The 12,080-nt window shown below is 43.7% G+C and overlaps 1 protein-coding gene across 1 annotated transcript in view; it reads left to right on the top strand.

Annotated features, from left to right (window-relative positions):
- KIAA0319L (KIAA0319 like) overlaps positions 1–12,080 on the top strand; it is a 120,237-nt gene that overhangs the window by 70,068 nt on the left and 38,089 nt on the right. Inside the window, exons 4-5 of the mRNA XM_062190941.1 lie at positions 4,555–4,801; positions 7,031–7,132. Of these exons, the coding sequence (XP_062046925.1) occupies positions 4,555–4,801; positions 7,031–7,132 (349 nt within the window). The remainder of the gene's footprint in view (positions 1–4,554; positions 4,802–7,030; positions 7,133–12,080) is intronic.

Below are 12,080 nucleotides of genomic sequence, written 5' to 3'. Positions count from 1 at the left end.
GGGATGTGAATCCAATGACTTGTCTTCACAAAAGAAAGGGAGACTTGGACCCACAGAAACACTGAGAAGAAGGCTATGTGAAGATGGAAGCAGATACTAGCAATCATGTTCATGGATTAGGTCTTAGAATGATCAAGCAACTTTGAAAAAGAACAGCAAAGTTTGAGGACTTTAAGACTTATTACAGGAACAGCCACTGTGGCACAGTGGGTTAAGCCACCACTTAGGTTGCTTGCATCCCATAACTGAGTGGTGGTTGGAATCCCGGCTACTTAGCTTCCAGTACAGCTCTCTGCTAATGTGCCTGGGAAGCAACCAATGATAGCTCAGGCCGGCGCCGTGGCTCAACAGGCTAATCCTCCGCCTTGCGGCGCCGGCACACCGGGTTCTAGTCCCGGTCGGGGCACCGGTCCTGTCCCGGTTGCCCCTCTTCCAGGCCAGCTCTCTGCTGTGGCCAGGGAGTGCAGTGGAGGATGGCCCAAGTGCTTGGGTCCTGCACCCCATGGGAGACCAGGAGAAGCACCTGGCTCCTGCCATCGGAACAGCGCGGTGCGCCGGCCGCAGCGCGCTACCGCGGCGGCCATTGGAGGGTGAACCAACGGCAAAAGGAAGACCTTTCTCTCTGTCTCTCTCTCTCTCTCACTGTCCATTCTGCCTGTCAAAAAAAAAAAAAAAGATAGCTCAGGTTCTTGGGTCCCTGCCATCCAAATGGGGGACTGGGATGAAGTTCTAAGCTACTGACGTTAGCCTGACCCAGCCCTGGCTGTTGTAGGCATTTGGGGAGCGAACCAGTGGATGGAAGATAGCTCTCCCTCTTTCTGTCTCTCCATTTTTAAGATTTATTTATTTATTTTGAAAATCAGAGTTGGAGGGAGAGAGGTTGAGAGAGAGAAAGAAAGAGAATCTTTTTCTCGTTCACTCCCCAGATGGCTACAGTGGCCAGTTCTAAGAGCCAGGAGCCTGGAGCCTGGAGCCAGGAGCCAGGAGCCAGGAACTTCAAACGGGTCTCCCATTTGAGAAGCACGGGCCCAAACACTTGGGTCATATGCTGCTGCTTTTCCCAAGCCATTAGCAGGGAGCTGGATAGGAAGTGGAGCAGCTGGGACACAAACTGGCACCCATATGGGATGCCAGCATCCCATGTGGCTTAACTCATGCCACAATGCTGGTCCATCTCTCTAACTTTCAAATAAGTAAAATAAATAAATCTTTTTTTAAAGACTTCCTGTGAAGCCACAGTAGTCAAAGCAGTGGTGTTGTATAGAAATAGACTAAATCACATTGAGATACCACTTCATACCCACTGGAATGAAAAAAAATAATTGCAGGAATCCCAAATGCTGATGAAGTTGTGTAGCAGTCGGAAGTATCATATAATTGGGTAATAGTTTAGTTTCCTGTATACTTAAAAATACATTTATGTACAACCCATGATTCTATTTCTAAGTATGTATTCCAGATAAAAGACATATTTTATAGAAACATTTATATTCGAACATTCATAGAAATTTTATTTATAACTGATAACTGGCAACAACTTAAATCTCCTTCAATAGAGCAATGGAAAACAAATTTAGATGCGTCTCTAGTGGAATACTACTCAGTAATAAAAAGTAATGTACTACTGCTACACATAATGCCATGGGTGGATCTCAGAAGCATGTTGAGTGAAAGCAGCCAGAAGCAAAAGCCGTGTGTATAGGATTTCTTTCGTGAAATACAGGAAAACTCAAACCAATCGAACCATGACAGAAAGAAATCAGTGGTTGCCTGAACTTGGAGGTGGAGGCAGGGATTTATTGCGAAGGGGCATGAATGAATTTTTAGTGCTCTTCCTAGAAATGTTCTCTCCTTTAATAGTGGTTATGTGGGTGTATACACTTGTCAAACATTGACCTTATATACTTGAATTTTGTGCAGTTTATTTTCTGTGAATTATACTTCAGCTATGTTGATTTAAGAAAAAAAATCTGTACCACTACCATTTATCCATGCATCATTTCTCATTTGGATGAATGCCACGCCTTCCTAAGTGGATTTCCTGCTGTTTGCTTTACTTTTCCAAACCCATACACTAAGAAGTGACCTGTAAAACAGAAGCCTGACCTTATATAACCCTTTGAATGCTCACTGTTACTTGGTTCCTAAAAGGAGCATGTAACATCATCTTCTGTCTAGTCCTTGCCTGTCTTTGACATTTATCTTCCATTACTTCCCACCTCACATATTGCTTTTGGCTCTCAAAATATACCTTGTTCAATTAAATTCTTTGTTTTTAAGGTAATTCATTGTTTAATTTTCATTTTATTTGAAAGGCAGAGGTTGGGGCGGGGAGGACACAGAGACAGACAAAGACATTTTCCATCCACTGGTTGATTCCCAAATGCCTGCAGTTTGCCAGGGCTTGGCCAGGCCAATGCCAGGAGCCCAGAACTGAATCCAGGTCTCCCATGTGGGTGACAGGAACCCAAATACTTGAGCATCTCCTGCTCTCTCCCACAGAGTGAAGTAACACAAAGCTGGACTGGAATGGAGAAGCTGGGACTCAAACTAGGTGCTCCTGTTTGGAATGTGGGCGTCCCCAGTGGTGTCTGAGCCACCGTGCCAAATGCCTCCCTGTGTGCATTCTCCCCTCTCAGTCTTCTCTCTGGTGAACAACTGTTTAACCTTTAAAGCTAGCTTAGGACATTCCTCCTCTAGGAAACGTGTGTGTGTGTGTGTGTGTAAATCACCCTTTTCCACACCCTCCCTTTCTCTAAGGGATAGAGCTCAAATATCCTCAGATTGTGTTTCTTTGGTTTATTGTAACTTTTATAGGTATCTTTACTATTTTGGCTTAGTGTTTTTTTTTTTTTAAATAATTCTTTTTTTATTTCTTTTTTTTTTGACAGGCAGCGTGGACAGTGAGAGAGACAGAGAAAAAGGTCTTCCTTTGCCGTTGGTTCACCCTCCAATGGCTGCTGCGGCCGGCGCACCGCGCTGATCCAAAGCCAGGAGCCAGGTGCTTCTCCTGGTCTCCCATGCGGGTGCAGGGCCCAAGGATTTGGGCCATCCTCCACTGCACTCCCAGGCCACAGCAGAGAGCTGGCCTGGAAGAGGAGCAACTGAGACAGAATCTGGCGCCCCAACCGGGACTAAAACCCGGTGTGCTGGCGCTGCAGGCAGAGGATTAGCCTAGTGAGCCACGGCGCCGGCCCGGCTTAGTGTTTTTTCTTCTCTCTTCCCATATGTTGAACACAGTGGTTAGTTTTATTTATACTTTGGATCCACAAGGCCTGATCCATGATAGGTGCTCAGTAAGTATTTGTAAGAAGATTGACTATCAGTGTTAAGAATAGAAGATAGCGGTTCAGTGCTGTGGCACAGAGGGTTAAAGCCCCTGCCTTCTGTGCTGGCATCCCATATGGGTGCCAGTTCAAGTCCCAGCTGCTCCACTTCTGATCTAGCTCCCTGCTAATGCACCTTGGAAAGCAACGGAGGATGGCCCAAGTCCTTGGGCCGCTGCACCCACGTAGGAGACCTGGAAGAAGCTGGCTCCTGGCTTCAGATTGGCCCAGCACCAGCTGTTGAGGCCATTTGGGGAGTAAGCCAGCAGGTAGAAGACCTCTGTCTCTCTGTATGTCTCTCCCTCTCTCTGTAACTCTTTCAAATAAATGAAATAAATCTTTTAAAAGGTATAGAAGATAAAAAATATGCATAGTATGGTTATTACTATTTTTACTAAAACTGCATAGAGGAACCAGCACTGTGGCACACTAGGTTAATCCTCTGCGGTGCCGGCATCCCATATGGGCGCCGGTTCTAGTACCGGTTGCTCCTCTTCCAGTCTAGCTCTCTGCTGTGGCCTGGGAAAGAAGTAGAAGATAGCCCAAGTCCTTGGGCCCCTGTACCTGCGTGGGAGACCAGGAAGAAGCTCCTGGCTCCTGGCTTCAGATCGGAGCAGCTCTGGCCGTTGCAGCCATTTGGGGAGTGAACCAATGGAAGAAAAACCTTTCTGTCTCTCTCTCTCTCTCTCTCTGTAATTCTACCTGTCAAATAAAATCTTTAAAAAAAAAACTGCATAGAAAAAAGCTGAGAAGATTTATATCAGCATTTTAACACCATTTTTTTGTAGAGATTAGTTTAAAAATTTTTTTAAATTAATTTATTTCTTTGAAAGGCAACGAGGTGGAGGGGAGAGAGACAGACAGAGATATTTTCCATCCTCTGGTTAACTTCCCTACTGCCTACAACAACCAGGTCTAAGCCAGGCTGAAATCAGGAGCCAGGAACTCCATCTGGGTCTCTCCCAAGGGTGGCAAGGACTCAGGTCTTTGGACCTTCATCCTCCATCTCCTAGAAGTATTAGCAGGAAGCTGCATTGGAAGCATGCAATAGCTGACACGGGATGCAGGCATCCTGAGGGGTGGCCTGACCTGCTGCGCCACAATGCCTGCCCCAAGTTTCTTTAATATTTCTTGGCATGTTTGCAGTTTTCAAAAAATATTTCATGAGATATAAGCTGAAAAACTGTATAACTTTTGCCTATTCAAATGAATTTTTGCATTTCTTTAGGTTCACAAGGCAGTTACAGTTTCCAGTCCCTCAACCACAGTCCTGACTGCAGAGATTCCTGATGGGCCAAAGAACCTATCCGTTCAACCTGAAACACCGGCAGGTCCTGGAACTCCAGCCAGTACTCCGCAAGTGAAAAGCCCTGGGACAATGCAGGTTGCTACTCCTCTGCCAGTAGCTCCCTCCTACAGTTATGCCACCCTCACCCCCAAGGCCTCTTTTCAGAGCACCTCAGCACCATACCCAGGTGAGGCCCCTTGCTTCTGCCCTTGGAGATGAGATGGAAAAGTAGAACATTTGATGAAAATGCCCCCTTTTAGAAGGAAGAAGGGTGGGAAGGAAGCATGTCTTGAATACTGTATGTTAGAGGGAAAATAACCTTGTCCGTGGACTTGGGACTCTATATCCCTTTTTCAGCAAGCCCCTTGCTGGTGGAAGTTTATGAGGCTCATTTTCTCAGAGCCAGATTCCACTTCCTTAAAGGCGCAAGGTTCAATTAAGTAATGTTTGAGGCATCAAGTAAACAGAGCCTGGGGGGAAGTTGGGGAAAGTTGGATCAGTATACCTGCTTGCCTTCTGAAAGGCTGGTTGTAGGCCAGATGTTTGTCTCTGTATTTTACAGCATCTTTATTTTGAAAGGAGCCCACAGGAAAGAGACTTACACTTAGAATGTGGTCCTAACAGCTCACTCTACTGTTCTAAGGCATTAGGAGGGAATGGTCAATCAGTGCAACTCAGTTGATCTTTATCCTTTTAAAAAGTTAAAAGTGTGAAGCAAAGCTAGTAGAAATGAATTTCTGCCAATTTTTAATGTCCTAGTATCTCCTTTAGTGATAATATAACATGAAAATTTACAGCTTTTCCATCCTGAGACACCAAAGTAATTTTTCTATTCAGGCAGAACACCTGTAATTTTTGGTATAATTTTGAAAGGTTTGAGTTGTACTGTATTGAACATTTTTTGTCCATGATACTTTCTCTCAGTATAATGGGTTTCTGTCTTTCTTATCTCTTTATTTTCTTTCTTTTTTTGAAAATCACTTCAGAGCACTGTTATTTCTTCTCCTGGGGCATCCAAACGCTGAAGCTTCCATAAAGAATGGTTTCATTTCTCTCCAAGCGCAATGTTCCCAGGCAGAGGCAGATAAATCTCAAGTTTCATATTTGTCCAGGAAGCCATTCTCACCTCTCAGTCTTGAAATACGAGAGTTGCCCAGTCTGTTGTTTGCTTTAAGCTCTCCTACTGTCGAGGTCTCCTACCAAATGAACAATTATTGTCAGAGAAAAAAGATTTATATAATCAATGATTCTCGATGGCCTGCAAATGCCTTTGGCTCTTAACAACGTTGGGGAGTGTGGTGTGGTGGTGCTGCTGACATCTAGTGGATAAAGGCTAGGGATACTGCAGAGCGTCCCAGGACCGTCTCCCTCACAACAGAGAATTATCTGGTGCAAAATGTCAGTAGAGTTGAGGTGGAGACACCCTGACATGTATGAAATAGCTGGTGAATAATATTAAGACAGCATCTAACTATTTGTTGACTTGTGTATTCCAAACTCAAGGAGTAGAAGAGTTGAACTGAGATGCTTCAAACTGGGGTGAATTCTTGGAAAGGAGACAGTCTTTAAGCTACAAACAATGTGCTGTATTTAAAGAAAGGCAGACACCTCATTTGAAGAAAATAGCTTTAGGCAAGCCCCCAAGAGGAAACTATGGCTTCTGTGGAGCACAAGAGGAAAAATTAATGTGACTAGAGGCAGAATTGGGTAGCAAAGAGGACAGTGTGATCAGATGATGGTTTCTCTACTGCCCAGTTAGAGGTTTGGCCTCAAACAAGGTGTGGGAATGTGGGACTTAAATGAGAAAGTAACATTGGAAGGTGAGTATTGTCCCAAGATTATGGTGGTGAGTAGCTTAGGAAGACAGAATTAGTTAAAATGGGGAGAGCTAGCAGAGGTAGCAATTAGAATAGAGAAGGAATAAGGCAGGCCTGGTGACCGATAGATGCCTTTCCTTCTGGGAACTTTATATATGTATCTTGTTAGAAAATTATTTGTCAGCATAAAGGTGATCCTTAAGCAGAATTTGAGCTCTGTGGAAAGTAGTATATAAAGACAGAACATAGTTAAAGTACAGGGGCGGGAAAGGAAGGAAAGTAGAATAATACAGTGTCATGGCAGCCAAGAGGTTTCAGCAGTCGTGGATGCCACTGAGGTGAAGGGTGAAGGTTGAGACATAGCTGTTAGATTTTCTAAGAAGCAGTTCATTGAGGACCTTGGAAGGTCCTTTTCCATGGAAAAGTAGGGGCAGAACCAAATTGCAGAGGACTACAGCACAGAAAAATGATGAAGAAAATAAAGAAATGAAGGCAGTAACTGAATATCATTTATAGAAGGAGTTTGATTGCAATCAAAAGAGAAGTGGGGAGGCAGTTGGATCTGTTTCTTATTTGTGATATATTTGCTTTGTTTCCAGTTATAAAGGAACTGGTGGTATCTGCTGGAGAGAGTGTCCAGATAACCCTGCCCAAGAATGAAGTTCAGTTAAATGCGTACGTTCTCCAAGAACCACTTGATGGTAAAAATCCCCTTACAATTGGGTAATGTTTTAATTTATAGTGATATCTACATACCTCAACTGATTTATTCCTTACAATAGTCCTGTGAGGAGAGAAGGTAGCATGAGGATGCATAAGTACTTATGTACTATGAGAGGCAATGCAAGATAGGTTTGAGATTGCTAGCTTTGATGTCAAGCCTGGGTTCACATCGCAGCTCAGCCTGTCATTAGTGGAATGATTTTAAACAAATAACTTCTTTGAGTTTCCATTTTTCTCCGTAAAATGGGAGTAATATTTCCTCTGTTCAACCTAGTTAATGTATTTTTAAAACTTATCTTTTAATTCCATTTTCTGTGAACTATTAAAAATGTATTTATTTAACTTATTTGAAAGGCAGAGAGACACAGAATGATCTTGCTTCTGCTGGTTCAATCTCCAAATGCCCGCAATAGCTAGAGCTGAGTCAGCCTGAAGCCAGGAGCCAGGAACTCAGTCCAGATCTCCTAGGGGAGTAGCAGAGACCCAAGTACTTGAGCCATCACCCGCTACTTCCCAGAGTGCCTGTCAACAGGAAACTGGAATCAGGAGTGGAAGCAGGACTCAGACTCCAGCACTGATGTGGGATGCTGGCATCCCAAGTGGTGCCTTAACCACTGTGCCAGATGCCAGCATCATCAGAAGGTTACATTGAGAAATAGTGTATGTGTTATCTAGTTCAATGTCTGGCATATGGTTGTTGATTGTTAATGTGGATCTTAGTTAGGAGGTTGTATTATACCCATTTAAAGAGGAAGAAACTAAGGCTCAGATTAACCTACTTATTTTAGTCAAGCAACTGGTAAATAGCAGTTAGAGAACTTAGCAATTATGCAGAACTACAGCTAATATAGATTTATCACTTAAAAAAAAAAAGACAACAGGCAAGCATTGTGGTGTAGTGGGTTAAGCCACCACTTGGAAGGCCTGCATCAGAGCACTGGTTCAAGTCCTGGCTGCTTTGCTTCCAATTCAGCTCCCTGCTAATGTTCTGGAAAGCAGTGGAAGATGGTTCAAGTATTGGAATTCCTGCCACCTCTGTGAGAGAGCTAGGTGGGGTTCCTGGATCATAGCTTCAGGCTGTCTAGCCCAGGCTGTGGGGCATTTGGAAAGTGACCCAGCAGATGGAAGATCTCTCTCTTTCTTTCTCTCTCTGTAACACTTTCAAATAAAAAAATTTTTTTTGAAAAAATTAAAAAATACAGCCCAATGTGATATACATAACTCAGATTTGTAAAATATACAGAAGATGGGGGCTGGCACTGTGGCATAGCAGGTAAAGCCTCTGCCTGAGTGCTGGCATCCCACATGGGCACCGATTTGAGTCCCGGCTGCTCCACTTCCTATCCAGCTCTCTGCAGTGGCCTGGGTAAGCAGTAGAAGATGGCTCAAGTCCTTGGGCCCCTGCACCCGTGTGGGAGACCTGGAAGAAGCTCCTGGCTCCTGGCTTCAGATCGACCCAGCTCCAGCCATTGTGGCTATTTGGGGAGTGAACTTGCAGATGGAAGACCTCTCTCTGCCTCTGCCTCTCTGTAACTCTGCCTTTCAAATAAATAAATAAGTCATTTAAAAAAATACATAGAGGATGAATAATTCATTTAATAATAATTTGTTGGGGTGGCATTGTGGCACAGCTCTTTCTCTCCCTCTCTGCCTCTCCCTCTCTGTAACTCTACCTTTCAAATAAATAAATAAATCTTTAAGAAAAAAATAAAACTTTTATAATCATAGTATCCCTTTCACCCTTGAAATATAAGTTAATATACCAATATTTGACTTACAAACACAGATGTATTTTCTTAAGACTCTTTATGATGTGAGTGAAGCATACTTTGATGGAAAATGACTGGGTTGGGTTTGTGTTTCTCTCATTAAAAGCTTGGGCAAGCAGAATGCCCTTCCTCATTCAGGATGGGGTCCTTCTACTTTAGGTACACACATTTCCAATACAATATTCCTGATTCATGGGTCTCATACCACATAGTGCATTAATGCAAAAAGTACTTTTTCAGAACCTAAATGCCCTCTGTGTTTTTATATTCGTGTTCTCAAATTGAGGTTTCCTTGTCAGTCAATTCACCCCCCTTTAGAGAAGCCTTTTCTGTCTCTGGTGGGAAGTTAAGATGAAGGTTTTTGGTAGCCTCTGAAGACGCAGCGAGGTGAGAGCCGTCGGTGTGGCATAGTGGGTTAAGCTGCCACTTGTAACATTGAAATCCTATATCGGAGCACTGGTTCACACCCCAGCTATTCTACTTCTGATCTTGCTTCCTACTAATGTGCTTGCCAGGGAAGGCAGCAGAGGGTGGCCCTAGTACTTGGGTCCCTGCCACCCATACGGGAGACCAGGATGAAGTCTGGTGTCCTGGCTTCAACCTGGCCTACCCCTGGCTGTTTTTGCTATTTTGAGAAGTGAACCAGCAAATGAAAGATCTTTCTCTTTTGATGGTCTGCCTTTTAAGCAAGTGAATGAATAAATCCTACAGAAAAAAAAATGCTGTTAAGGAAAGAACTTTCTTGAGCTGTGATAACTTCTCTTATGAAAGATTTGCTAGGTTCTACTGTATTTTCTTTCCTCTTTTTTTTTTTTTTTAAGATTTATTTATTTATTTGAAAGTCAGAGTTACACACAGAGAGAGGAGAGGCAGAGAGAGAGAGAAGTCTTCCATCTAGTGGTTCACTCCCCAGATGGCCGCAATGGCCAGAGCTGTGCCGATCCAAAGCCAGGAGCCAGGAGCTTCCTCCAGGTCTCCCACATGGGTGCAGGGGCCTAAGGGCTTGGGCCATCTTCTACTGCTTTCCCAGGCCGTAGCAGAGAGCTGGATCGGAAGAGGAGCAGCTGAGATTAGAACTGGCACCTATATAGGATGCCAGCACTTCAGGTCAGGGCATTAACCCGCTGCGCCACAGCGTCGGCCCCTGTATTTTCTTTCCTAACCCACCTGTACATATACATTCTTTGAGTTACTGTTATATTGTAGATTGGCAGTCCAAAAAACATCAGCTCAGAAACAGATTCTTTTCAATTATCCTTTCCCCAGCTTCTTCCACCCTTATCAGATGGGTGATTTCACACTCTTAGGGATTGAAGTGATGAGACAGGACCAACTGCATGCTCTTGAACCCTGCCTGTCCTCTGGAAGCCATTGGCACCCCTCTCAGGTTTATAGTTCCCACTTTCAAAACCATTGCCCTCAATCATTGCAGTCAGCCTTCTGTATAACAGACTCAGTTGGTTGTTCCTGTCCTTGGCCAATTTCTGCCTATAAGGTGAATTTCGTCTGACATTTTGTCTCCAACAAATATTGTCCTTTTTGAAATTTGTGTTGATAGCCTTAGGTATTATTAACAAAATAATCAGTTCCCAAACTAATGTGAATTTGTTTTCTATGTAGAAAAAAGTTTCCAACTACAGTTAGAAGAAATGTCTCATAGCATGCTGTCTCTTTCTTGCTTCTCTCCTCACCTAACTTCTACATGCACATTTCTGAGACCCATTGGGAGTGGCATCTGGCCAGAACAATACTAGTTTTAGGGGAAGGAGAGAGGGAGGGAGCGAAGAAGGAAGGGGAGGGAGACGGAGGAAGGAAATCTTGGATTTAGGTTCTCACATTCACATTTGAACTCATGTAATCAGGAAAAGGATTACTGCTGGAAGGAAGGAAGCAGGCAAGCAAAGAGGAAAGGAGGGAGGAAGGAGATCTTAGAATTAGGTTCTGGGTTAGAACTTTGCCATTTGAATTTATGAAATAAGAAAGAGATGACTACAGGAAGGAGGAAGGAAGGAAGAGAGAGGAAGGAAAGGAGGAGGAAGGAAATGTTGGAATTGGGTTCTGTGTGCTGACTTTCATGTTTGAACGTATGAAATAAGGAAAAGATGACTGCTCTCTGCTAAACATTTGCTGTTTGATTTTTCTCTCTTGGGTGGTGGCTTAAGCTAAACCTTCCTACCACATCCCATCCATCCTTAGCTGGAAATGCCTTTTGACTCCCCCAAAATTTAAGACCACTTTTACTGGAGAGGGATTCCATTAGGATAACTAGATTCTACCCTTACCCTACCTAGTGATACAATTTGAGCTGCAAATGAGGACCATTTAGTGCTTCATTTGATCTTAATTAATTTCTGTGGGGCCTGTTTTAAATGGGCCATCCCCTACCATCTTCTGCAGTGTATTATTTAGCTCAGTAGGAATGAAGTAGCTCTTTTAACTCACCAGGGTGTGATGACCTCAGTGAGACGAGCATTGTTAGCACTCTGTAAAAAGCTATTTTTGAACCATATTATTTAGAAGTCATTGCTGTTCTTTGTTGCAAAAAAAGTTTTGCAAGAAAATGGCCTTTGTTCCCAATGAGTTCATCTGTAGTGGTTGGTAGGGTATGTATTTTCAGTAGGATGCCACACCAGGAACAACCTGACTTTTTTTTTTTTTAAAGGAAGATTGAGGCGGATTGACCCTGGGGAGGGTAGGTATGAGATGGGGATGAGCATTGTTGAGAGACAGAGAAAGAAACCTTTATTGTAACTGAATCAGCAGAACCTGCCCTTTCTTTCAGTAAATTGTTTGGTTTCCGTACAGGCTCTAAAGTACAATTTTTTTAAAAAAGATTTATTTATTTATTTGAAAGGCAGAGTTACAGAAAGAGCAAGAGCGAGAGCGAGAGAGAGAGAGAGAGAATGAATCTTCCTGGTTCACTCTCCAGATGGCCACAATGGCCAGGGCTGAGCCAGACCGAAGCCAGGAACCAGGAGCTTCATCCAAGTCTCCCATGTGGGTGCAGGGAAAGCCGTCTTTCACGGCTTTCTCAGGTCATTAGCAGGGAGCTGGGACACGAGCAGCCGGGATAGGAACTGGCACCCATATAGGATGCCAGCGTCATAGGTGGTGGTTTAACCCACTATACCACAACGCTGGCCCCTTTAGGGTGCAG

The sequence above is a fragment of the Lepus europaeus genome, chromosome 5, assembly GCF_033115175.1.
Source record: "Lepus europaeus isolate LE1 chromosome 5, mLepTim1.pri, whole genome shotgun sequence".
In the NCBI taxonomy this organism is placed as follows: domain Eukaryota; kingdom Metazoa; phylum Chordata; class Mammalia; order Lagomorpha; family Leporidae; genus Lepus; species Lepus europaeus.
Note: the sequence above shows the minus strand (reverse complement) of the source record. Positions and strands in the feature narration are given on the sequence as shown.